We start from the raw sequence: 26,897 nt of genomic DNA, 5'->3' as shown, positions 1-26,897 counted from the left end.
AAGGTCAAACACCGGCAATGCAGCACCCCAGCTCCCACCCACCCACCCATCCATAGCAGCGTTGATGGGCTCCTCCCCTTCCTCAGGGGGCGGCCCAGGCGGCTTCCTGCCCCTCATCCTTCACTTTGGTTTGCTCCTGGCAACTCCGTGCCCTCTGCCTTCGCTCGGCCTCCGGCCCAGCCACCTCGCGTCTTCGTGTCACCTGCTCGAACCTTCTCCTCTGCGGGCTTTCCCTGCCCTTCCCCACCCCAGTGGGCTTCCAGGGAAGCGGCGTCTCCCCTTCTCCCTGCGCTGGGACGCGGGGCTCACACAGCTGCACCGCTCTCCTTGAGATCTGGGGCGGAGCGCTGCCGTCGCATCCGTGGGGGTGTAGTGTAGGGCGGGTAGCGGGGTCCCGCAGGCCGCTGGGCCGGGTATGGCTGGGGCTGCTGGGGATAATAGTTGTGCTTTTTGGGCTGGAAGTGCTGGGGCTCGGGCTGCGGGGCACCCCCTCCCCGGGACCGGCCCCCTCCGTCCAAGGAGTTCCTGCGAGGACGGTGGGACCGCCGTGGACTGGGAGGCCTGCGGGCTTGGCTGGTTGGGGGCGGCTGCGGTGGCGGCGGGGGTGTGACCTCTGCAGGGGGCTGGGGTGCAGCTGGGGCCTCCCCACTCCCCACGGCCGCGGCGGGCCAGGACTCGCGGTGCTGGGGATTGCTCTTGAAAGGGAAACGCAGCTTGCAGTCGTGAGGGGGCACGAAGCGGGCCGGGGGCCTGCGCAGACCCCCGCCCCGACCCCCAGAGCCTTGCAGTCCCTGCAGCCGCAGCTGCTCCTGCTTCAGCCAGCGAAGGCGGCCTCGGCGGAAGGCGGGGTCCTCCTCCATCAGGCGGGACACCCGCTCCCAGCTGGACAGCGGGGGTGAGGCTGGGCGGCCAGAGGGTGGAGGGTCGCTGGGGGCAGCCTCCTCTGCTGCCTGTGAGCCTTCGGGGGCCCAGGGACCCTCACTGGTTTCATTCTCATCCTCGTGATCCTGGAAGGAGACGAAACATTAAGAGCTGTATTCAAAAGACAGAGTGCATTCAGAGTGTCACACAGAAGGGTCTGCAGTGGGCAGAAGTCAAGGTCTCGGAGATACAGAGGCAGGAAGCAGGTGGGAGAGCACGGTGGTCTGGGCTCCATTCTAAAGCGGCCATTTCCCAGTCTCTGTCTCTTAATCTCTCAACTTTTAATTATTTTTTTTTAAATGTTTTAAGGATTTATTTATTCTCATTGCAAAGTCAGATATACAGAGGAGAGACTAGAGATCTTCCATCTGATGATTCACTCCTTAAGTGACTGCAACGGCCGGTGCTGCACCGATCCCAATATCCCAGATCTTAGGGCGCAAACTTCGATCTTCACTTTTCTTATCTATCCCACAATGTCAATAAAGGGCTGTTATAACAATTGAAACTTACAAAATATATAGGAAATTGAATTAAAAGGTAAATTTGTTTAAGATTTGGAAGAATTACAAAGCAAGGGAGAAATAAAGTAAGTGATCTTCCATCCACTGGTTCACTCCCCTTTGGGTGCAACGGAGCCAGGAGCTTCCTCCAGGTCTCCCCACATGGGTGCAGGATCTAAAGACTTGGTCCATCTTCTGCTGTTTCCCCAGGCACATTAGCAGAGAATTGGGTTGGAAGTGGAGGAGCTGGCACCTGAGCCAGTACCCCAACGGGATACCAGCGTCACAGTGGTAGCTACACCGATTATGCTATCACACTGGCACCTGGTAAGTTAATTTTGGCACACACAAAAAAAGTTTTGAAATCCATGCACATGGTAAGGGGAGAGGAGTCTTCCAAAAAAATCACGAAGGACAGACATCTGTTCTGGTAATTAAGAAGCCTGCATTACAGACAAAGTCTCTGGATGAAAGTCCTCTCGGCCCAGCTTCCCACTAACGCACACCCCACCAGGCAGCAGGTGATGGCTTGAGGAGTTATGTCTCTGTCACCCGTGCGAGGAATCAGGGCTCAAATGCTCTCAGTTTAGGGGCTGACATCATGGCTCAACAAGCTAATCCTCTACCTTTAAGCACCAGCATCTCATATGGATGCCAGCTCATGTCCTGGCTGCTCCACTTCTTATTTGGCTCTCTGCTTGTGGCCAGGGAAGGCTGCAGAGGATGGCCTAAGTCCTTGGGACCCTGCACCTACGTGAGAAACTCAGAAGAGGATCCTGGTTTTAGATCAGCTCAGCTCTGGCCGTTGCAGTCATTTACAGAGTGAACCAGCAGATGGAAGATCTTTCTCTCTGTTTCTGTAAATCTGCCTTTCCAATAAAAATAAGTGAAAGAAAGAAGGAAAAGAAAAGAAGGAAGGAAGAGAGAAAGAAAAGAAATGGCCTTAGATTAGCCCCAGTCATCACAGGCTTTTGGGGAGGAGAGTGATGAACGCTTTGTCTCCCTGCCTCTCAAAGAATCATGAAAAGTTGTATCATGAGCAGACTGTATGAATTTTACAATATTTTGAACCAAAATAAACATCTTTTAATTCCATTTTCCATCAGCGTTTTCAAGATGCCTTGTATCTCAGTAGCAGAGGAGCAGAGCAGGGAGGGACAGGAAGCCAGTGTAGGGTGGCTGTGTGGTGGGGACAAGAGCCTCGTTGAGGTCATGGCTTTAGTCAAGGCCTAAAGCAGGGAACGGTAAGCCAGGAGGTGCAAAGTGCTCCAAGCAGAGGGAAGAGCAGGTTCAGACACCTTGGGGCTGCAGGGAGGGGCCCAGGAAGGCAGCCAGTGGGGCTGCAGTGGAGTAGGCAAGAGGAGAACAGTGGGAGCTGCATTCCGGGAACTGAGCCTCCTAACCCAGCCTGTGCTGGAGCGGGGTCAGAGAAGAATGGAGAGGCCTGTGGCTTAAGGCTGCCCAGCTGCCAACATAGCCTCTGGCACGTGGCCGGCCGTTGAGTGACTGCTCCCAAAGCACAGCCAGGTGGAAATACTGTGAGGATCAAAGGAGACACGCAGCCAAGGTGCTGACCGTGGCATCTGTGGCATCCGTGGCATCCAGGGCCAGACAGCCGGGAGTGTCCACTGGAATGAATGTTTACACTAGAGCTCAAGACACTGCTTAAGGTGTTGTTGGAGAGGCAGGTTAAGCTACCGCCTGCAACACCAGCATCCCATATGGGTGCCAGTTCTACTCCCAGCTGCTCTGTTTCCTGTCAATCCAGCTCCTTGAAAATGGCCATCCACGTAGGAGACACAGATAGGGTTCCAGGATCCTGGCTTTGGCCTGGACCAGCCCAGGCACTGCAGCCATTTGGGGAGTGAAGCAGCAGCAAGAAGCACAGTTGGGACCTGAACCAGGCACTCCACGACTGGATATTGGCATCTTAAGTGGCATCCTCTCAGCTGTGCCCAATATTATGTGAACATTATTCAAGCTCTAACTGAAGAATTAGATACTCCATATTGACGCCTCTCAAAGTTTATTACACTTCATTAACACCTGGATAGCTTATCACAAAGAAGCAGATTCCTGGGGCCTGCAACTGCCCAGCACTTTCAAGACCAGAATTCTGTTTCAGGGCATGGGTTCTAGTCATACGCTGCTTCATTTTCAACCCAGCTCCCTCCTAACATGCCTGGGAAGACAGTGAAGATGGCCTAAGTCCTTGAGCTCTTGTTGCTCATATGGGACATGTGATGGCAGTTCCAGGCTCCTGGCTTCAGCCTGGCCTAGCCTTGGCTGTTCAGGGACTGAACCAGCAGATGGAAGATCTCTCTCCCTTTCATCTTATCATACTGCCTTTCAAATGAATACATATTAAAAAAAAAAAAAGCAGATTTGGGTGAATGTAGGAACCCAGGAACCTGCATTTTTAATTAGCATTTAATTCTACTGATCACCACTGTCTTAGACACCAGTGAGCTTTTCCCAGGGACAGAGGAGAGGAGAAAGCGGCTGGCACTGGAGGTCGGGGGAAGGGTCAAGTATCCTGCAGGCAGAAGAGCGGAAGGTGGGGAGAAGATGCGGGAGCAGCAACTGGGCCTGCCTACCTGGGCCAGCGGAATGACCCTCTCCATGCGCAGCATACGGTCCCGCAGGGCCTGCAGCTCGCGGTCCTTGCTGCTGTTCTGCAGCTTCACCTCCTGCAGGATACCCGTGAGCTTGTCGATGTGAGCCCGCAGGTCCTCCACATCTGCCCCGCGGGCACCCTCCTCACCACCACCGCTGCCTCCGCCGCTGCCACCTCCGCTTCCTTCCTCCTCGCCCACCGTGTCCCACACATCCCGGGCCACGGCCCTCCAGGCATCTCCAGGCCCTTCTGGCTTGCCATAGGTGCGACACAGCTCACGCATCTTGAGGGCAGCCAGGGCCTCAATCTCGGCCCGCCCGTGGCGGAAGTCGGCCAGGGCCACCTCATAGCAGATTTCTTTGACAGCCTGCATCTTCAGGTCAGCCATGGTGGCCCATCGCGGGTCTTTGCCTTGCAGCCTCCGCCGCTGAGGAATCTGGTAGACCTTGCGAGGGGCTCTGCGCTTGCCGCTGCTGGGCAGGCCGCAGCGCTTGACGATGGTCTGGACTGTGGTTGGGGGCAGCTGTTCTCGCAAGGAGGAGATGAGCCGCCAGCTCTCTTCACAGGAACGCTTGTCGGAGTCATCCCCGCTGTCGGAGTCTGCATACTGGAATCAGAGAGAAAGGGGATCGGGAGGGGAAGGGGCTGAGAACATGCCAGAGTCCAGGGTCCCAAAGACATGGCAGAGGACACCGACCCTAGCCCAGGTAGGATGCCTTGGTACCAAACTCGGCCCCTCTCTTATTAACTGTGCACCTTTGGGGAGCCTGCTTACCCTTTGCTCATCCAGACTGTGGGGAGAATAACAACATCTACCTCACGGGTTTGTTGTGAGGATTAAGCATGTGCGACCGTAACTAGTCCTCAGTGTTTCTGTAGCTAAGCAAATCTGGGATCCTATGGACACATGGGTTTGAGCCGCCCAACAAGGAGACCACACTCTCAGACAGGCTATCCCAGGCGACTATATTATCCTATAGCATCAGAGCAGATCTGTGTAAGCCAACAGCTAGGCCACAGACTTACGGGACTGGGGCCAGCACTGTGCTTCAGTGGGTTTCAACCACTGTGACCTTGGCACCCCATATCAGAGTGCAGGGTTAAGTCCCAGCTACTCTGCTTCTGACCCAGCTCCTTAGGATGTGCCCAGGAAAGCAGTGACAGATGGGTCAAATACCTGGGCCCTGCCACGCATGTGGAAGACTAGGCTGGGGTTCCTAACTCCTGGATTCAGTCTGGTCTACCTCCAGCTGTTACAGACATTTGGGGAGTCAATCAGCACATGGAAGATCTCCATCTCTCTACCCCTCTCTATAATTTTGTCTTTCAAAAATGTTTATAGGGAGAGGAGGAAAAACAGAAAAGATCTTCCATATTTTGGTTCACTCCCCAAATCGTCATAACAGCTTTGGGCCAAGCCAAAACCAGGAGCCTAGGTTTCCCATGTGGATGCAGAGACCCAAACACCTGAGCCATCTTCCACTGCTTTCCCACATTAGCAGGAAGCTGAATCAGAAGTGGAGCAGCCGTGACTTGAACCAGTGTCTATGTTAAAAAAAAATATTTAAAAATTATTTGAAAGAGTAAGCTGCAAGAAGTGACAGCACAAGTGATACTTGGGCTGGGCTGACAAGACAGTAGAAGCATAGGATCAATGAACGCTAACAAGCTCAGATCATCTGGAAGAGGCTTCAGCCGCCCACAAATAAAGCCTACCTAGTCTGAGCATGCCTTCCTCCTAACTCTCTTCCTGGAAGCCTCCCTGCCCTTCACCTCCCACCCTACTTCCCACTCAGGCTCAGACAAGGCACACTGAAGGTGCTGGCCCAAGTCTGATGGCTCTGCCTGGTCTCTCGGCTCCACTGCACCCCAACTTGCCCTCACCAGTCGCTGCTGCTCCAGCAGAAGATCAGCCTCTTCCTTTTCCTTCCGGTATTGATTCTCCAGATCCTGCAGCCTGGGATTGGACAGGGAAGGAAAGAGGAACCTTGTGGGGCTGCCTCAGGGAGAGCTGGGGGACACCAGGGACATGTTGGGCTTGAGGCACTGGGGCAGCGTGGGGGCCACCTGTGCAACCCCTTTGCCCACCTCTTCTCCATTTCCAGCTTGATATCAATGCCCTGCTGCTCCAGCAATTCCTTCTGGGCAAAGTTCCAGTCCACGGGCTCAGCCGGGGGCCCCGGCGGTGGGGGAACCCCTCGTTCCCGTTCCAGCCGTGCCTGCTCCGGGTGATTAAAGCGGAAGACATGGTTCTTGCCCATGACGATTCGATTTCCTAGAAACGGGAGGATGGGGATGTCAAGTCTTCTGCCCCATAGCAGCAAATCCCTACCCACCCCTAAGACCCTAGAATCCTGCTGCAGAGACTCCCTGCCCCATCACTGCAAGCCTGGGGCAGCCACAGCCCAAGGTCCCCTGGCTGGACCCAGGAACAGCCCAGTTCTGTCAGCCACAGCATGTTGGAGCAGCTCAGCATTCTCTTCCTATTTCCCTCCAGGGCAGCAAGATTCCCTGCCGTGACTCCTCTGCCTTCATTTTCACTCCCCCTCCATGGTCTCAGGCTGTTTCCTACATAACTCAGGTCCTGCTCTAGTGTGTGCCCGGAACAGGCCCCAGAACCCTCGCTTCGCCCCAGGCCCTCTACCTGACTTCAGCACCAGCGGCTCTGTCACGAGCTTCCCATTGACGTACGTCTCGGCTCCTTCACATGGCTCCAGCGTGACCACCACTGGGCAGGAGAGAGGAAGGGAAAAGATCTGATCGCAGGGGGAAAGGTGGGTTATGATTACAGATTCCCACTTGCTTTCCACCCCAAAACCACACATGCACCACCAGTTCCACTCCCCAGTACCTGTGGGGGTGCCACGGCCCCTCTGGTGGCAGGCAGCACAGGAAAGGAAGAGCAGAAGGAGGGTTAGAGCCCCAGCTACAGTTGCCAGAAGCCTCTGCAGTGGCTCCCTATTCCTCACCCACCGACCCCCACCACTGGCCCCAGCAGTGGCTTGGAAACCAAGTCAGTCTCAGCAGGTTTCACTCCTTGTGGTCCTACCAGATGTTTGCCTCTCTAATATCCTGGCTGACCCTGGATTCGTCCAGCAGGCTCCCAGCCCACCCCTCTGTCTGAGGGAGCTTACAAACTGGCCCTTGAGTAATATCAAGCCTTGGCAAACATACGATCACGTCCATCCAGCAGAAACTCTTGCCAGGCTTCTCCCTGGCACAGGTCACTGGGCCTGCTGCTTGCTGGGGATATGAAGATGCGTGAGGCAGCTCCCCAAAGGTCAGCCCTGGCCTCTGTGACTGCTGAGCCAAGGATACTGAGGAAGTCGTATAACTTCTGTGAGTTTCCATAAAAGTGGGATAATGATGTTCTTCTCTAAAGGGTATTTGAAAGGTGCAACAATACACCATAAAATCATGTACTTGGGTGCAAACATGAATTTGTATCTTTACTTATTTATTTCAATTGTTTATATGATTAATAAATAAATATTATTTATTGGGGTCAGTACAATTGCACATCAGGCCCTGTGGCACCAGCATCCCACAGGTGCTGGTTCGTGTCCCGGTTGCTCCACTTCCCATCCAGCTGCTTGCTGATGGCCTGGGAAAGCAGTAAAGAATGGTACAAGGCCGTGGGACCCTGTATTTATGTGTGAGACCTGGAAGAATCTCCTGACTCCCAGTTTTGGATCAGTTCAGCTCTGGCCATTGTGGCCATTTTAGGGAGTGAACCAGTAGATAGATAGATCTTTCTCTAAGTTTCCTTCTCTCTGTGTAAAATCTGTTTCAAATACAAAATAAATAAATCTTTATATATATTTCTCACTATATTTTATATATACATTCATGTATATACACTTATTATATTATTTAATATATATATATATTACTTATACATATATTACTTATTATATAAAAATAATAGGTACCCTGAAACCAAAAGCAATGACACATGAAGCAGAGATGGGTGAGCCCTGACCCTGAGGGTGGGGGCAGGGTAGGGGATTGGGAAGCAGGATGTGAACAAGGCGACTTCAAGTTCATGCTCACACTCAGACTTGAGTGGCAGGTGTAGAGGCACGGCCAGTTAAGCTGCTGCCTGGGACACCAGCATCCCCTATCAGGGCATCAGTTCCAGTCTTGGCTACTCTGCTTTGTATCCAGCTTCCTGCTAATAGACCTGGGAAGGCAGTGGAGGATGAAGTAAGTATAAGGGTCCCTGCCACCCATATAGGAGACAGGGATAGAGTTTACGGATCCTGCCTTCAGCCTGAACCAGCCCAGTTATTGTAGACATTGGGGAGTGAATCAGTGGATTCAAGCACATTGTCTCTCTCTTCAGACACAAACATAAAAGGGGAGACTTAAATCTCCAGGAGAAGTGATGGAGAAGAGGGCTGGCAGAGAGGCAGCTCAGGACAGCACTGTGTGCCCAGGAACAGCAGTGGGGATGAGGCCCAGATGCCAGAGGCTAAGACAGGTGCTGGTCTATCCCACCTTGTTTCCTCATTTCCCACCAGTCTGTAAAATGCATTCAATGATTCAATAAAAACACTGCACCCCTACTATAGACCAGCCAGTGCTTTCACAGGTCTTAGAACTTAACACTGAAAAAAAAAAATCCTTGCTCTAACAGAGTTTGGCTCTGGCTGGCAAGGTAAACAGTCAACAAGATAAACTACAGTCAGGTGTCATGGAGGGGACAGAGGGTGAGGTGCACAGAGGACAGCCTCCTCTGCCCTTGAACACAGAACAGATGCCCTACAAGCAGTGATGATTTTCCTCTGCCTACATCCAGTCTTTTCTTGCCTGCTTCCAGCCACGTCTAAAGTCTGACGTAAAGAACAAGGGCCCAGGGGTTTGTGCTGTGGTGCAGCAAGATAAGCCTCTGTCTGTACCAGCATCCCGTGTATAATCTGGTTCAGGTCCCAACTGTGGCGCTGCCAGTCTAGCTCCCTGAAAATGCATCTGGGAAAGCAGCAGAGGATGGCCCGAGTACTTGGGTCTCTGCCACGCATGTAGGAGACCCAGATGGAGTTCCAGGCTCATTTCTACTGTGGCCTGGCTCAGCTTCAGCTGTTGCAGCCATTTGGAGAGCAAACCAGTGGATGGAAGATTCTCTCTCTCTCTTTTTTTTTTTTTTTCAAATAAATAAACAAATCTTAGGAAAAGAGAAAGAGAATGAGAAAACGAAAGGGAAAGAAAAGAGAAGGGAAAGGGAGAACAGAACAGGGACCAGATGGACTAATCTTTTGCAGCCCCTGTCTGGGAACTGCTCTCACTGCGATTGATTTAGCCATTTTTCACACATGTCTGTGCTATCACTGGCGAGCACCTTGAGGGTGGGTTCTTCCTGTCAACCCTGTACGGCTTTGATATCTTCCCCAGCATCTGGCCCGGCCTAACCAAGGAGCAGACCTTGGCAGCAATTCACTGAACTGAACAGATTCAGCAGTTTTCAGCTCCAAATGCCAGAAGCGTTTCCTGCCCTTGGGGACCTGAACAGGACAGCAGCATTCATCTGCTGACCCTGAAGCAAGCTGAGACCCACGGGATCGTGTCTCAAACCTGAGCGGTGAATTGGACAAAGGTGTTTTTCGTCATTTTCAAAATAGAAGGGCTCAGGGGTGCAGCTGGAAGGGAAGAATAATTTCTAATGGCACCACATAAACAAACAACTATTCTGCATTAATTAAACATAACAATAGGGCCCGGTGCGGTGGCCTAGCAGCTCAAGTCCTCGCCCTGAATGCGCCAGGATCCCATATGGGCGCCGGTTCTAATCTTGGCAGCTCCACTTCCCATCCAGCTCCCTGCCTGTGGCCTGGGAAAGCAGTCAAGGACGGCCCAAAGCCTTGGCACCCTGTACCCACTTCGGAGACCTGGAGGAGGTTCCTGGCTCCTGATTGGTGCAGCACCAGCCGTTGTGGTCACTTGGGGAGTGAATCATCGGACGGAAGATATTTCTCTCTGTCTCTCCTCCTCTCTCTATATATCTGACTTTGCAATAAAAATAAATAAATCTTTAAAAAATTTTTTTGAAAAAACCATAAACATAAAAATATTGGAGCAATGAATAAAAACAAAACAAACTACTGGAGCAGGTGTTTAGCCTAGCAGTTAAGACACCCTTTCCTCACACCAGATTGGGTTCATGCCCAGCCTCAGCTCTAGCTCCTGACCCCAGCTTCCCACCCGTGCAAACCCTGGGAGGCACAGAGGAAAGCTCAGGTAACTGGGGTCCTGCCACCACCATGGGAGGCCTGCATTGAGTTCCTGGCTCCCGGCTTCCGTCCCTGGCTGTTGGTAGGCATCTGGAGAATGAACCAGTGGATGGCTGTCTTCCATCTTCCTGTCTCCTCAAAGGCGACAGCCTTCCAGGCACCACACAAGTGTTGGCAGCAGGCTCATGCACACCATGTCCTGCCCCACATCCCTCCTTGTCCCCCAACTCATTTTCACAGGGCTCGTCTTTACTTGGACCTATCTGAGCCAAAGAAATTAATTTTTTTTTTTAAGTAACTAAACCAGAACAAGGCAGGCACATGTAAGATCTGCCCTGGCTGGCCCAGAGATTGTTTCGTGAACGTGTCACACAGGCTTCATTCCTAAGGCTTGTGATTACGTCTCGGCACTCGGAGGGGCGAAGTTTCTGCAAGTTTTTGGACTAACCCATGCGCAGTAACTTCCTCTGTCATAGCTGCATGGAAGCAGGTTTTGCACAGGGAAACACTCGGGGGCTCACTGGAACACATAGATACTTTCATTTAAAACATAGCTCAGGTCTGGCACTGAAGTGTAGCTATGCTTATAATCCAGCTCCCTGCTGATATACTTGGAGAGGCAATGGGAGACCCAGATGGGTCCTTTGTTCTTGGCTTTGGCCTGGCCTAGCCCCATGCAGCCTTGTGGCCATTTGGGAAGAGAACCAGAAGATGAAAGATCTCTTCCTTTTTCTTTGCCCTTCAAATAAATAAAATTTTTAAAAGAAGTAGATTATCATTTTAAGCTAAAAACAAGCTAAAAAAACAAAGGGGTGGGAAAGGTCAGGATTTCCTCCTCAGCAAAATCTCATGTTCTGGCACACAAGCATGCCGCTTCTGCCTCCAGACCCTCATCACCCCCTGACGCCGCAGCAGACTACACGCTCAGGGCAGGCATGCTCGGCACCCCCACACTGCTTAGTCATGAGCTGGGAACCCTCTGAGGGCTGGGGCCAGGGGCAGACAAGAATCCGTCCTTCTTTCTTTGGTTGCACAGACCAGTGCTTGACACAGGTCTCTGTTGAGGGGAACACGGGACCCGCCCCACTCCCCATTGGGTGCACCACTCTTGCCCACTGGCTGTTACCTTCTCCATCCGCCTGAGCAATGCTCCGGAACAGACAGTGTTGCTCCCGGATGAACTGCCCCGTCAGCTTGATGTCCACATCTACCTGGCCAACCCTGGGAAGCAATGGCCAGCATTTTCTGAGCATGTGCCAGATGTTCACCCGGCCTCCCCTAAGAACCATTTCACCCAACCCAAGGAGCCATGCATAATGATTCCTATCTTACAGATGAGGAAGTTGAGGCCCAAGGAGGTGCCCAAAGCCATGTGGCCTGTCAACAATGAAGCCAGGATTTGAACCCAAATATGCCTGTGCTCTTAGCCATCTTGTCACCCAGCAAAGGGCAAGGAACCCACCCCTGCTCCATCCTTAGAGCTGATCATTCTGAGGGTTCACTCCCTACCCATGATGGTCACTCAGGATAGTCATGGAGAGAGAGGAGCCTATTAACTTCAGCAGACTTTGAGCCCCAGAACTTAGTTAGCATTTGCTGGGGAAACCCCCTTCATCACCCACCAAGACGCTGCCTCTCAATCACACAGGGCTGGACCTGAACCTTTTCCCCTCTCTGCAAAGGGTCCCACCGACAGAGGTCAAGGTAATGGTGTCAGGGGCTAAGGATGCAGTGATCTGAGATCCCACCAACTCTTCCACCCCAATAAATCAGACTACCAGTGTTGGACCAGTTTGGTCCTAAGGGGCCTCCGGCCCCAGTCAGGTTGTTGGGCTGTAGCAGGTTGATTGCCATGCAGGCAGGCTCAGCAGCTAGCCAGGATGCTAGAAGAGCAGGTGGGGCTGCCAGGGCAGCTGCCCAGAGACCTAGGCTATCTCCAGGGACCACTACTTTGCAGCTACCCCACCCCCAAAGGAGGCACTCCCAGGCTGCCGGGTACATGCTACCTGGTGACGCCATCTTTGATGTGGTAGAGCAGACATTCAGACATCAGAGGGTCTTCATTCAGGTTCACCAGGTGTGGAGTCTGAGAGGGAGAAGAGGCCGGTCAAGGGAAGGCTCCTAGGAACTGGCCAGGAGGGCCAAAGTGCAGAGAGTGGGAGGAGCACGGGCCGGCATCTCCCCAGTGTCTGCTGTGTGCGCGCTCTCCCTCCTCCCATCATCCCCTCTGGTCCTCAGGTTCTCATCTCTCATGCCAACCACCTTTAGGACAGCCTGGCCCATGTGTTCCTTCCCCGAGATCTTGTCTATTCAGTAGGCTCCTTGATCTGAGTGCCACTTTAATTTAAAAGCCAACAAGAGGCCAGTGTTGTAGTACACTGAATTAGGCAACTGCTGACTGCACTGGCATCCCCTGTGAGGGATGGTTCAAGTCCAGGCTATCCTACTTCCAATTCAGCTCCCTGAATTAACACCAGACAAACCAGCAGCAGATGGTCCAAGTGCTTGGGCTCTTACATTCACATGGGAGACTCATAGGGAGTTCCAGGTTCTGACTTGCCTGACCCATCCCCCGACACTAGGACCATTTGCAGAGTAAATGAGGGGATGTGAGATCTCATTCTCTCTGTAACTCTGCCTTTCAAACAAATAACTCTAAAAAAAAAAAAAAAGCAAGCAAGCAGCTTCAGCCTGGTGCAAAAACTCAATTGGCTAATCTTCCCCTTGTATGCACCGAGATCCCATATGGGCATACCGCTTTGTGTAACAGCAATTCCATTTGCCATCCAGCTCCCTGATCATGGCCTGGGAAAGCAGTGGAGGATGGCTCAAAACCTTGGGACCCTGCACCCATATGGGATATCCAGAGGAGACTCCTGGCTCTTGGCTTTGGGTTGGCTCAGCTCTGGCCTTTGCAGCCATTTGAGGATGGTCCAAAGCCTTGGACCCTGCACCCATATGAGAGACCCAGAAGAAGCTCCTGGCTTCAGATTGGCTTAGATCCAGCTGTAGTAGCTACTTGGGGAGTGAATCAGCAGATGGAAGATCTTCTCTCTGTCTCTCCTCCTCTCTGTGTAGCTGACTTTCCAATTAAAAAAAAAAAATCTTGGGCCCGGCGCGGTGGCGCAGTGGTTAAGTCCTCGCCTTGCACGCCCGGGATCCCATATGGGCGCCGGTTCTAATCCCGGCAGCCCCGCTTCTCTTCCAGCTCTCTGCCTGTGGCCCGGGAAAGCAGCAGAGGACGGCCCAAAGCCTTGGGACCCTGCACCCGCGTGTGGGAGACCCGGAAGAGGCTCCTAGCTTCGGACTGGCATAGCATCCATCGGCCGTTCCGCTCACTTGGGGAGTGAATCATCGGACGGAAGATCTTCCTCTCTGTCTCTCCTCTCTGTATATCCGCCTTTCAAATAAAGAAAATAATAAATCTTAAAAAAAAAAAGAAAGAAAGAAAGCAGCCAAGGAAACACACTACACAGAGGCCCTGTCACTGCTTTTCCACCAAGAACTCTCCGCCTGGCACCCCATACCCACCATGATCTGAATCCTACTTTTGCCCTGGCTTCCCTGGGCCTTCTCCACATTTGGGCCCCACCTACTGGCTAGTCCCTTTCCAGGACTCTTCTACCTACTCCTGCAAGGGAGCATCCAGATACATGCCCTCAGAAGTGTGCCTCCCAAACACCCGATTGCCCACTTGTGCTGCTCACTCAAGACAACACCCTGGTACACCCCACCCTGCTCCTCATGAGCCTCCTTACTCATCACCCCCTCCCTCTGCCTGTCAAAATCATTCACTTTCTGGAGCCAGTATTGAGGTGTAGTAAGCCTCTGCTTATAACACTAGCAACCCATATGGACAGCAATTCATATCCCAGCTGCTCCACTTCCCATCCAGCTCCCTGCCTAAGGCCTGGAAAAACAGTGGAGGATGGCCCAAGTCCTTGGGTCCCTGTACCCGCGTGGGAGACCTGGAAGAGGTCCTGGCTCCTGCCTTTGGATCAGCTTAGCTCTGTCCATTGCAGCCATTTAGGCAGTGAACTAGGAGATAGAAGATATTTTTCTTTATATAACTCTGCCTTTCAAAAGTAATAATACACCTTTTTTTTTTTTTTAAGTGCACTTCCTTTAGTTCCCCCAGTTTGTCTCAAATGCTACTGCCTCCACAAAGCTTTCTACTATATCTCCCATCCCAATTGAAGATTCAGTGCCTCCACTCGTTGAGGACTTACTCCTTCCCACCTGCCCCATGAGCTGCCAGGGAAGGAAATTACAGTGAGCCGGGATGTCGGGATCGGGCAGCGAGGTCCCGTGACCCGTGACAAACAGATGCCTTAAAGCCAAGTCTCTAATCATCTCACACCCTCGCTTGGTTCGCTCACTTGTTCCCAAGCAGCCGAGTACCCCTCAGGTTTTGGGAGGGACTCCCCTGCACAGGCACAAGCTGAAGGAGCAGGAAGTTCAGGGAGCTTGGGACGACTCCACGCAGAGGGTGAGGTGGGAGTGATCTTTATGAGATGAGGAGGTTGTGTATGAACAGAAGGAAGAGTGTCCAAGAGTTGGGACAGGAGCATGGAGACGGGGACACAGCCAGCAGCAGAGGCTGGTAGTGGGTTTCTTTGGGACCCCTCCATGCCGGATGTGTCCGAGCCTGACCCTCCACCTGAGCACCCTTGACCATGGCTGCCCTATTTCTCCTAAGGGACACTCTTCCCTCCCTCCTCCCCCCGCCGGGTGCTAGCAGACACTGATGGATTCCGGCAGCAGAAAGCAATCTATCCCTGGAGAGAGGGGACTTGCACGATGTGGGGCAGTGCTTTTCAATTTGCGGTCAGCCCTGGAACTCTTTGTTCCAATGAAACCTTATCTAGAAGCCCAGAACGTCAAACAGATAAGCAGGTAGGCAGGGAGCTACCAGGGCTTGGGGGAGGGGTATGAGACCAAACCTTTGGCCCTGGCCCTACCACCTTGGTTCCAGAGAAGCTCCAAGTGAGGCGTGAAAATCCTGACAGACTTGAGAAGTCCTTGGGCTTGATGGTGAAGGGTCCCACAAGACGGGTGGTCTCGAGAGGTCCTGGTTTGTTTGGACAGACTCTAGCCTTTCCTCTAGCGCCTGAGTCTCTATCTGACCACCCCCAGGTGGAGCCACTCCTGCACATCCATTCCCCTGTGTCCAGTGGCCCTCCCTTCTGAAATGTACACACCTGTTAAATAAAGGGGACTACAGTCCACCCTCATTTCCTTAAGAAAAATACAAAAGTAAATGATCCTCTTTTGCCCAATCACACAGGCAAAGAATAAAAACGAAGAAGTCTGGCTAACCCAGGGTGCTGAAAAGCGTGAGGGCAAATGAGTCCTCGTGTTTGCTGCTCTTCGGAGTATATGAATGACATGACCATCATCTTTGGAGGGCACTTGGGCAACAAAAATCAAATTTATACATGGCTTCTTCTTGACCTTGAATCTCCACTTATAAGCACATGTTCTATAGCTAACACACCTATCTGTGGCACTGTTTGTAGGATGAAGAAGGACAAACAGCCAAAATATCCATCCGTGGGAAGCTGGTGAATTAAACTACCTTAGAACTATGTAGCAAAATATCCCGATACTGTACAGAAAAAAAAAAATAATAAGAGCTCAGAGTGGAGCACAACTACAGAAGACAGGCTGTGTACAGTTGAGTATAATTACCTATCTAGGACACGCCTAGACATGCAGAGCACCCTAAGGAACTGAAAACGAAGGTTCCCTTGGGAGAAGAACCCGTGGGTGGAAAGAAAGGATGGACGCTGGCTCTCCCCAACACACCTTGGTGTGCGATTTGAATGTCCCCTCATGCGTCACCTTCACAGGACAATTAAAAGCACAAGAGTCCTCCCCTTTGGTTCTCTAAGCTACAAGTTCTACAGGGAAGAAATGCCCCTTCAGTCTCCTGGCTCCTTTCTCTGATTCACCTATCTTCTAGATACACCCACAAGTGGTTGGGGGCCACACTGAGAGCCGAGGGTATCCTCTCCCCTGCAAAACACGGTTGGGTCCTGGGAGGATGTCAGAAAAACCCAGCCCAGGCCTGGGCCCCTCAGCCTGGCCTACTGCCCTGAATCATCCACCCACAGCTTTCCCACTCCCTGGCTGTATGCAGCCTAGGCCAGGTATGACAAAGTCTTGGCCTCTCAGCAGGGGTTCAGTAATCCCTGCTTGTTGAGCTCTCCAAATGGACTAGCCCTTAGAAGACAGAGGCCTCCTTCCAGTTACACATGCCATCTTCCAGGCAGCCCCCAGGGACCCCTTCTGGCCTAGAGCACGGGGTATCTGATGCACACCCTGACTCTAGTCTGCTACACACCGTAAACCAGACAGGCTAGGCTGGTTCCCCGGTGGGACTGGAAGTTCCTGCTCTGCTCCAACTCGTTCCACATCACCGTGCATGGCACAGTTGTGCTGGCTGCCTCTGCCTCGTGTCCATCCTCTCTGGTCAGTCCACACGAGGTGCTGCTTTTAAATATTTTGAATGTCATTCCAGCCTTCGGCTGAGCCTGGACATTCCTGCTCCACTTCCTTCCTTCCTCTCAACAAAGAGCTGCTCAACACCTGCTCCACACAGCCCAAGCCGACCCCATGTCCTCTCCACCCCTGGTCCTCTCCACCCCCTGGTGCTCCGTCCGTCTTTCAGGCTCCATTTTTCCAAACCACTTTTCCAGGAAGCCTGCGGCGATAGGCCCGCACCTCACGGATGCTTTCGCCACTGGCTGTACTGGCAGGCACAGCCCTTCCATGTCACTCACTCTTCCTCTACTCCCCTACAGACTTATCTTCTCAAGTTACCGTTTTAGAAAGCACATATTTTTTTGAGTAGGCCACACCTGAACAGGATACAAAATTCAAATAATACAAACACTGTGATTAAGTCTCTACCCCACCCCACCTCCAATTTCCTAATCTGTGTCTCTCTTCTGAGCTATAACTGTGATGTTTCCTATGAATCCAGGACGAACACTGTGTGTGAGCTCACATGAACATGAGTGAGTTTATATTTATAGAGACCTAGAATCAAAGCAGCTCTTTGCAACACCCCTTAAGACAGGAGCGTTGTCATTTCCCTGTGGCCCCTGGGGTCCTTGGCTACAGGCATTTAACAAGGACTCTCTGGTTGGCTGTGGATGGAGACAAGGATGGCCCCATGGAGAAGTGGTGGCAACAGTCAGAGGTGATAGAGGGGCAAGCCAGGGACCCCTGAGGAAGCCATAAGGACTAGGATTTCTACCCGGCTGCTTCCAACCCTCTTCTAAAAGCATCCAGAGAGCTACCCATACCTCCTCACCCGACTCCTCACCCACCTTCTTGGGAGAGAAGACGCCCACGGTTCCCCCATCCTCACGGACGGCTACCCCCATCTCAGCCAGCAACGCCTCTCTGTAGGCAAACAAGAGGCAATGTCGCTCTTCTTGGGATCACTCCCTACATTCACCTCCCTCCATGCAAGGCCCAGCAGCCCTCCCCAGGCCCCTTCCCAAGGCCTGCATTGCCAGCCCAGGCGCTCACACCTCTCCATCCTCAGGGCTTCTGTCTTCCGTAGCTTCTCCTCCCATGTCTCATTCAACTCGGCTATAATCTTCTCTGTCTCCTGGCGGTACAAGGACGGTCAGGCATGAGGACAGTCTGAGAGAAGCACTAAGCAGGTCAGGGGGTGGGGGCGGCACAGAGGGAGAGTCACGCTACTCCTAGAATTCCTCTTCTTCCTTCAACCTTGGCTTTGAGAAAGTAAGCGGCCAGCAGTCCCAGACCCTCTCCCCCTGCTCACTCCAGCTTCCCACCTGCAGTCTCTCCATGGCCTCCTCAGGCCCAATCTGGGGCTCGGCGGTGGGCGAGAAGGATGGCTCCAGCTCCCCATTATGTGTGTGGGGAGATGAGGGTGAAGCTGGGGTAGGGGGAGAGGATATAGCTGATGGGACACCTCCGGGACTCCCCTCTTCCACCTTCAGACCTGGGAGGAAGTATAGACAGAACAACACTACGCCATCTGGTCAACCTCCCATCAGCCCATGAACCCTCCAACGTGATTCTCTATGGATCTATGGCTTCACAGCAGTGAGGCCAAGCCCTGTATTTTAGGAGCCACTTGCTGTTGACTGTTAAGATCACAGCCCACTAACACCCCCACATTTCATAAGAATGTCCATTAGGAAGGTGCCTGGCAGCCTCCTCCTAGTAATTTACTGCTTAAACTGTGAAGTAAGGCCTTGCCATGGATTCCTGCCCCTGTCATTTATTAGTCCCAGGAACCTATTAAGGTCCCTCTGATTCCTACTTTGCCCCATACGAGTACATCCACGCTCCGTAACTTCTTAAGATACTAAGCCCATCTACCCCATCTCTGTGTCCAGGACAATGAGACCAAGAAGGCCTTTAGGGTGGGCGGTTGCTGCCTAGCCCAAGCCGGGCAAAGCCAAGTGAGGAGGGATGGAGTAGGTGGCCCAAGGGGGATTCCCTCAGCTGCTGGGGTGGTCTCTACCTCCTCCCAGAGCAGAGGCTGAGAGCCCCTGGGCCATGAGCAGTTCCCGCAGCCGGGCCACCTCCTCCTGCAGCTCTCGGATGAGACGGGCGTTGGGGTCCTCGTTGATGACAGCATTGCAACGGATCTGTTTGGTGCGGTCTGCGTACCTGAGCAAGAAGGGAGGGTTAGCACCAGTAAGGGCAGGCAGGGAGCCCTTGGTCTATTGCCTGCCACCTCTCCCCTGCCACTCAGGTTGCAGGACAGTATGGCAGGAACCAGACCCTGGTGCTTTTCCCGCCCATAAGTCCCACCTGAGGGTGCTGAGTGTCTCCTCGTAGTTGATGTCAGCAGGGCTCAGGGCTGCTATCATCGCAGTGCGCGAATTCCCACCTGGGATGCAGAGGAAGAGGAAGCAGAGGCTGGGCTGGGCCAAAGGGCCCAAAGGACTCAGGTCCCAGGCAAGGGTCTGAAAGGGTTACTGCCTGCAGCCGGAGGAAGCTAAGAGCAGAAAACCAATCCTGACACCCAGTGGGGGGAGCAGCAAAAAGGTAGGGGCCAGAGAGGGCCTGGGGGCAGACAAGTCAGCGAGGCCCTTGGCTTGGCCGGGAAGGTGTGGCCCTGATTTTGGCATTAGGGAATCTTCAAAGGATGTTGCCTTGGTCAGGGGGCAGTCAGCAGGACAACAGGGACCCGAGATTTGAGAGGTATTCAGGGGGACTGGTTGGATGAACTGAAGGAGATGAGTGGGATGGTGGCAGGGTTGGTAAGAAGGGAAAGGAGATGCCCCTCACCCAAATTCTCCTTGAGCAGCCAAGTGAGTACAGAGTCCCTGTAAGGAATAAAATCCGACTTCTTCTTCTTTGATTGCTGGCAGGTGGAAGGGAGAGGGTGCTCAGGGTGGGCCTCCTGTGCCCCATCCCCTGCACCCCCTCTCTGCCCAGCCCCCCAGGCTCTCACCATATCCGCGAGTGCTGAGATCACCTTGCCCAGCGTCGTGAGGGACTTATTGATGTTGGCACCTTCCTAAGAAAGGAAGTTGAATGAGGCATGAGACCCTCCACTCCCGGTCACATCCCCTCCCCTCCCCTTCACCTTGTACCAGCACCCTCCACAAGCAGCCCCCCACACTAAACCCCACTCGTCCCTGCAGAGGACCCTCACCTTTAGCCGCATGCCCCGGGCCCCTGAGGAGTCAGCCCGCTCGCTGCCCGCGAGGTCCACCAAGCTGATCTTACTGACCTGGGGTCAAAAGGAAGAAGAGGCAGGAGGTGATAGGGGTCAGTGAGGGCAGGCATGCAAATCAGGAGGGCACATACATGGGGTGGGGGAACCCAGGGAAAGGACAGGACAGAAGGCCTAACAGCAAGGGCTGATCTCATCCCCTCAGGCATTTGCTCTTCTGTCCATTCTGTGCTTGACAAGGGACACGGTGGGATCTAAGCCCAGCCCTGAGAGGTCTCCTAAGGAAGCCAAACCAGTAAAATCTGCAACACACTGCTAGATAGGCCTTCCATCACATCCTGTCACTGGAGGGGAGGGGATGGGGAGGGTAGAATCCCACCTTCTCTGAGTCCAGCCCAGTGAGCTGGTCGTGGCTGCGCTGTGTGAAGACGATGGTGAAGACAGCATGGGAACGGCTACTGGTCTCATTCATATTTGTGGCAGCCACAGTCCTGGGGTGGGGAGGGAACAGGGACCACTTCCTGGGTGCTGCCCTTTACTCTCCCAAGTCCGGCTCCCTGCCCTGCTCTGTACGCGCCTGCCTCACCGTGCCTTATTTCCACAGTCCATAAGGTCAGCAATGTCTGCATAGGAGGTCACAGCCAACTTAGACAGGTCCTGCACGTAGGGGCCCAGGATGGGGTGCTCCCGGACCCGCAGAGAGCCCCGACTCTTGGGGTTCAAGAGGTCTCGAACTCGCTCACAGTAGATCTCCATGTAGCTCACCTGACAAGTAAGAAGATACAAAGTCTGGACAGACACCGTGGCACAGCAAGTGCAGCCACTACCTGTAAGGCTGGAATTGCATTTGGATGCCAATTTAAGACCCAGCTGCTCTACTTCTGATCCAGCTCCCTACTAACGCACTTAGGAAAGCAGTGAGGAAAATGGCCCCAGTACTTGGATTCTAGCACCCATGTGGGAGACCTGGATGGAGTTTCCAGCTCCTGGCTACAGTTGCAGCCACTGTGGCCATTTGGGAAATGAACCAGCAGATGCAAGGATTTTCTCTCTCTCTTTCAAATACACAAAATAAATCTTTAAAAAAAAAGACAAAAATAGGAATACACAGAAATGGCCTAAAGCCCACACAGATAATAAGAACCAGGCCCAGCACTGAGCATTCCACACACACTGGCTCATGACCCTCCCATACCCCAGGAGGCAAATCCAATCTGCAGCATTTCGCAGGCAAAAGGACCCAAAGGAGCTAAAGGGCAGAGTCACCAGTCAAAGCCACATTAGATAACAGAGGCAGGACTAGGTCCTGGCCACGCGACTCCATAGATCACTCAGCCGTCCTGCCTTCCCCCACCCTGGGACACAGAGTCCCATCTCTGCCCCGCTAAGACCTGGGCTCACCTCCACGGAATAGGAGAGCTGCGCGTTCTGGTTCTCGCCAACACGAGAGAAGAGATCTTCACAGAGCTGGAGGGGAGACACAGAGAAGCTCCTCTGTTCAGTGCCCACCTGCAGTGCCCAGCCCCAGGCCAGGTTCTGTCCCAAGGGACCCCACTGGATATTCATCACGTCCCTCAGAGAGGGGTTACTCCCATTTTACAAATGGAAAATAAACAGAGAGGTGCACACTTGTATAGGGTCATAGGCAGGCTTCTGGCAAGCATGGTCATGAACACAGGTATCCTGACCTGCTCCCAACACTGCACAGCCAGGAAGAACTATGGTCACTCCCAGTGATGATACCACAATTGGCCAGACGGGGACCCACATTCACGAGACCTCACAAAATCTAGGAAGCAGTGGCTTGTGGGGAAAATCCAAAAACACAGGGCCCAGGTCCATACCTTTCTGTCTCGGCACACCTGTCCCATTTCCCAACACAGCCTGAGAGGGCCAGGCCTCTGTCCCTTCTGTCCCTGCCCTGGCTGCCAGGCCAGACCACAGGCGTATGTACCTGGGGCACAATGCCCTGCTGCCCTGGCTCCTGCCGCCCCATCATGGTATAGGACTTTCCAGCTCCAGTCTGTCCGTAGGCAAAGATGCACACGTTGTAGCCTTCAAAGGCGTGCAGCAGCATTTCTTCTCCGATGTCGTGATACACCTGCTGCTGGGATGCATACTGGGGGTCCTCGGACTAAGTCAAGGTGAAATGGGGCAGAGACAGCAAGTGTGCTAGACGACACGCTCCTGAGCGGCCACATCCCCGGAATCTTGACCCTGCCCTTGATGATTGTCCCCCAAAGTCCTGTATGCCTCCCACCTCACCCTCACCATACCGAGATTCTCCCTCCCTAACCCTGGTCCCATGCACATGCTAAAGGTTCTACCCACCCTGACCCCAGGCCTGGAGGTGGGGGAGTCCTAGTCCTCCTACTCTGGTTTCACCCCTCCCCACCAAGCTCCTCCCCCAGCCCTACACCTCACCGAAGTGTGCGACCAGTAGGAGTAGTCGAAGGTGAAGCTTTTGGGTGCATCTTTGCCTTGTTTGGGATTGAAGATGGCTAAGGGGGCAGGAGAAGACCAAGAAAAGAAGGCCCAGATCAGGTACTCCAGAGCTCTGCCACTCCCTCACAGGCCCTTCCCATCCCGAATCCAGGCATGGCACTTCCCACCTCTGTCCTAGCTCATCTCTCCCTTTTAATATTCCCCACCCCCTCTAGCCACCAAAGCTAATTTTGGCTTCCTAGGACCCGCCTCCACTGAGCTGCCTCCCTGGATTGGGCAATGGAGGGCTCCAGGCCAACATTCCCCCTCCCAGGGACAGGAACATGGAAAGGCCAGCTTGTCCCAGCCCCCACCCTCACAACCAGCACCTGCTCTGTGCCCAGCACAACCCTTCTCCTGATTCGGCCCAGCAGGACTGGCCTGCATGGTGGGCCCAGCCTTGCCTGCCCATGCCCAACCTGGCCCCTGAGACACACTCACAGGTGGTGTTGCCCTGCATGCTGACCACGCACTTGGCATCCCGGCTGGTCTCCCGGGCATTGAAGGGCCGGACCCTCACTGCCACTTTCACCGAAGCACCAGCCATAACTCCAGACACTCCTGCCCTCCTCAGCTGGAGAACAGAGAAAGAAGAGGGGGGTCAGACCCACGACAAAGACCCCAGGGGTGCCTCCTAGCTTCTCCTGGCAGCCAAGTTCCAAGCCACCCTTCCCCAGCTCCTCTGGGACTCCGGTCCTAGTCCCGTGGACTTCCTCTCAAGTGCCTCTGTCTGCAGGGCATTCCTGAAGGTCTTCCTGCCTCTTACCCCAACCCACCCCAGTTTCTTGGCATCTGGGCCATGCCCCCAGAGTTACCTGGCGTCCTGGCCCCAGAGCAGGGGAACTGTGTCCGTTTTGGCTGCCAGCGGCCCTTGTAGAGGGAGCCCCATCCTATGCTTGGGGCCTGGCCACACCAGCTGGGGCTGCAGGGGGGAACTCTGGTGGTGGGGGAAGAGTAGTTAGGAGACACCTGCGACTCCTGAGGTCTGTCTGGAGTTCTGTGGTTAGGGGACCAGGAGTAGGGGAATACAAGGAGGGGTGAGGGATGTGAGGAAGGGCGAGCTGCCCCTCTGGAGTGGCCAAACGCAATGTGAATCCAAGGGCAGGGACAGTGATATTTTTATTCCTGGTCACTCACTCACAAGTGCACTGAACGTTCTGAGAGAGGAGAGAGTGAGAGCAAAGCTGGACAGAGGGCAATTCAGAGAGAGGGACACATGGGCAGACACTGAGTGAGGCAGGAAGGGGGAGAGAGGAGCAGAAAACCACGGACCCCGAAAAGAGGCAGAGAGAAGACAGAAGGCAAGATTGAGGTCAGGCTGTGAAGTGAAGAACAGGAGGGAAGAGGAGGGAGAGAGACACGCAATATACCAAACACAGCATAAAGGGAGGCGGCCCTGAGGCAGGAGGAGGGAGGAGAGAAAGCCCCCAACCCAAAACAGGCCCTGAAGTTTTCACCCCAGCGTGGGCCACGGAACCTACTAGTTCAGGGCCCACAGGTTCCAGGAGCTACAGCCAGGCCGGGATCCACAGGGCCAGCCCTGCAACAGCCCTGCAGGCCCCAAACCCCTCGCCCAGCCCCCAGCACTTCCTCCCCAGGATCCCGGACAATGGACAGGGGAGGGTGGGGTCATCCTGTATCCATCCCACAAGCCCCAGGGCCCCACAGCTGGGACACCCAGAATACCTGTCTTTGGAAGGCAAGGGGGGGTCCAGGGAACCTCCGTGAGAAAGGGGAAAGGAGGGCATGGAAGTGGGCCCCAGCCCGGGGCTAGTGTGATGGCGTCCACTGGCCTCGGGCGGGAAAGTGCCAGGCGGCAGCCCAGGAATGTGGGTGATCGGGTGCCCACACCCTAGGAGCAGAGGCTGAGCAACCCGCACCCACAGACAGCGGGGGTGGAGGCTCTAGAGAGGAGCCAGGGGTGTCAGACACAACACCTGTATCCCTACCTACACCCCAAGCTCCTTGTCATGGTAAGCCTCATCTCACCACCTTCCCAGGCACTACAGGGGAAGACTGAGGGGACGGGTGTCCCAGGACAGGGAGCACCTGAAAACACTAGGGCCAGTTCAGGAAGAACAGCACTGACCCCTGCCCCTACCCCAGAACCCTGACCAAGGGAAAGGAGGGACACTTGGGCGGCCACAGCCTATGGTGTGACCCGGTGACACTTAATGGGATAGAGAAAGGGGACCGTGACCCAAAGGGACAAGAAGAGCAAGTTGTAAAGAAGCAGTGGGGAGCTCGTGGCTGGGGTGGGGCCCGACCAGCCCGGAAGGGGCGCTCGGGCCATCAGCACCTTGTCCCTTGCAGGGTGGGATTCTCAAAACAGGTTCCCACCGGGCTGCTCGGGGCTGCACAGCCCACCGACGGCCGCCCGGGGCCTGGCACCTCTCTGCGCCTCCGGGACAAAACAGCACATGATCCCGGGCTCCCGTGGCCGGCCGGGACTCCGCCGGGCGGTGCAAACGGGACCCCGGCTCCCCGCCACCCCCATCCCAGCCCGGCGCATTCCTCCGCGGGCGTCCCCTCCCTTCCCCCCCTCGCCAGCTCTCACCTCGTCTCGGCGGGACTCCCGGAGCCGCCCGGCTGAGTGTTCAGGGAACAAACTTTCCGGGAAGCCCGAGACGGGAGCCGGAGGGGGGAGAGTGGGAGGGAGGGGGGCGATCCCAGGCCGGTCGTGCGCCCCCGCCCCTCGCCGGGGGCCCCGGGCGGTGGGCAGCCGACTCGCGCCCCGGGGGCGGCAGCAGCAGCGGCGCCAGCGGCCGGCGCCCGCCCGGGCAGCGCGAGCTGGGGCGGGAGCGCGGGGCGGGGGCCGGGCGGGCGCGTGCGCGCGCGCCGTCCCGAGCGGGGGGCCGGGAGCGGCCGGGAGCGGCCGGGAGCGCTCGGGACTCTTCTTGTTAAAGGGGCAACGCTCCCGGACTGTGGGGCCCACCGAACGGGCACCTCGTCACCGAGGCGACGAGGCACAAGGGTAGGCAGGAGGCCGACATTCAGGAGATCATAAGGATGTTCTAGAAGCCGGGAGAGATGCGGGGACGGACCCTGCGGTCACCCTAACCCGGGACCCCGCGCGCGTGCACGCCCGCCGTCGGAGGCGCGCCCGGGGAAGGGGCGGGGCCTCCCGCCTGGCCCCACCCCCTCCGAGGCGTCTCCGCTCTGGCCCCGCCCCTAGCGCGCTGTATAGGCCGGCGCCCGCCTCGAGTGTGGTGACCGCCTCTCTCCTCCTCCCCGCCCGACTCATCGTTCTAGAATTCACCGCGCGGCTGCCTCAGGTGCTGGAGCCAAGTACGGACGGGCGGCGGCGACGTCGACGTCGACGGCAGCACAGACGTTCCTGTTCTCTTGTCCCGGCCCGGTCCTCAAATTTGGTAGCCTCGGTAGCCCTGGCGGCTTCCTCAGGCCTGAGAAACCCCCTCAAACCGGCGGGTGCCGCCTCAGGCCGGAGCCGCCCTCTCCGATCTAGGCTACCCACTGCCCACCCAGCGTGGCCCCTTTAGGCGTCCGCGGACTCCTTAGAACCCGATCGTGCCTTCGTCCTGGGTGCTAGGGAGAACCAGCCGACCCTGTCCCCTTTCGAGGGGTGACCTTCAGCCCAAGACCTACTCCCCCAAACCTAGCCTTTCTGTCCAGGCAATGGCCTACGCCTCCCCCAGAAGGACTCACCATCGGGACCAGACTCAGCCCCAGGCTGGCCCCGCGGTCCTCATCTGCCCTCCTGGCCCTGTCACGCGTCCTTGAGCGCCTTCCTCCCTTAGGTTAAGGGTACCCACAGAAGCCCCCCAGTCTCGGGAGTCTGGCCCTCAGCGCCAACGGCCGGCTGAGTTTTGCCAACATGTTCCTGGCTCAAGACATCCCGACTGGAGCCTTTTTGTCTTTTCTGCCCAACTCGGACTCTCCCCACCTGCCACCCCTTCACTTTTTTTTTTTTTTTTAAAGCTATGTTTACTTTTATCCGAAGGGTAGATTTTTTTACGGAGAGGAGAGAGAGATAGGATCTTCCACCTGCTAAGTGAACTCCCCAGATGGCTGCAACGGCAGGAACTGAGCTGATCCAAAGCCAGAGTTTCCGGGTCTCCCATGTGGGTACAGAGTCTCAAGGCTTTGAGTCATCCACCACTGCTTTCCCAGGCCACAAGCAGGGAGCTGGATGGGAAGTAGAGCAACCGGGACACGAATTGGTGCCCATATGGGATACCAGAGTTTACAGGGGGGAAATTAGCCCACTAACTGTCCTTCCAAACCCACCCCTCCCATTTTTTACCTTAGCCCATCCCTAGCTGATGGCTCAGCGCATCCCTAACCCTTGGATAAACAGTCTCCTCCTAAGTTCTGTCCCTTGTGTAGCCTATATGCACTTCCATGTCTTACCTGGCATGCCGTCCTCGACTGCTTTCCCGGGCCACAGGCAGGGAGCTGGAAGGGAAGCGGGGCTGCCGGGATAGAACCGGCGCCCATATGGGATCCCA

At 54.8% G+C, this 26,897-nt stretch overlaps 1 protein-coding gene across 1 annotated transcript; it reads right to left on the bottom strand.

Moving 5' to 3' along the window:
* Nucleotides 1-62: 62 nt before the first annotated feature.
* Nucleotides 63-25,152, bottom strand: KIF1C (kinesin family member 1C). The gene is made up of 23 exons (XM_041001263.1): nt 24,986-25,152; nt 23,244-23,365; nt 22,870-23,002; nt 22,369-22,445; nt 21,899-22,078; nt 21,346-21,411; nt 20,531-20,709; nt 20,324-20,435; nt 19,924-20,001; nt 19,720-19,785; nt 19,554-19,629; nt 19,074-19,152; nt 18,781-18,929; nt 18,083-18,252; nt 17,813-17,892; nt 17,606-17,681; nt 12,275-12,354; nt 11,395-11,489; nt 6,686-6,769; nt 6,130-6,316; nt 5,926-5,998; nt 4,022-4,648; nt 63-1,007 (listed from the first exon to the last, which is right to left on the bottom strand). The coding sequence occupies exons 3-23, from the start codon at nt 22,973-22,975 to the stop codon at nt 306-308; spliced, it is 3,342 nt and encodes a 1,113-aa protein (XP_040857197.1). The 5' UTR covers nt 22,976-23,002; nt 23,244-23,365; nt 24,986-25,152; the 3' UTR covers nt 63-305.
* Nucleotides 25,153-26,897: the final 1,745 nt, after the last annotated feature.

Source organism: Ochotona curzoniae, unplaced genomic scaffold (genome assembly GCF_017591425.1).
Source record: "Ochotona curzoniae isolate NIBS_2020 unplaced genomic scaffold, NIBS_Ocur_1.0 scaffold_2453, whole genome shotgun sequence".
Classification (NCBI taxonomy): Eukaryota; Metazoa; Chordata; class Mammalia; order Lagomorpha; family Ochotonidae; genus Ochotona; species Ochotona curzoniae.
This window is presented reverse-complemented; position numbering and strand designations above follow the sequence as displayed.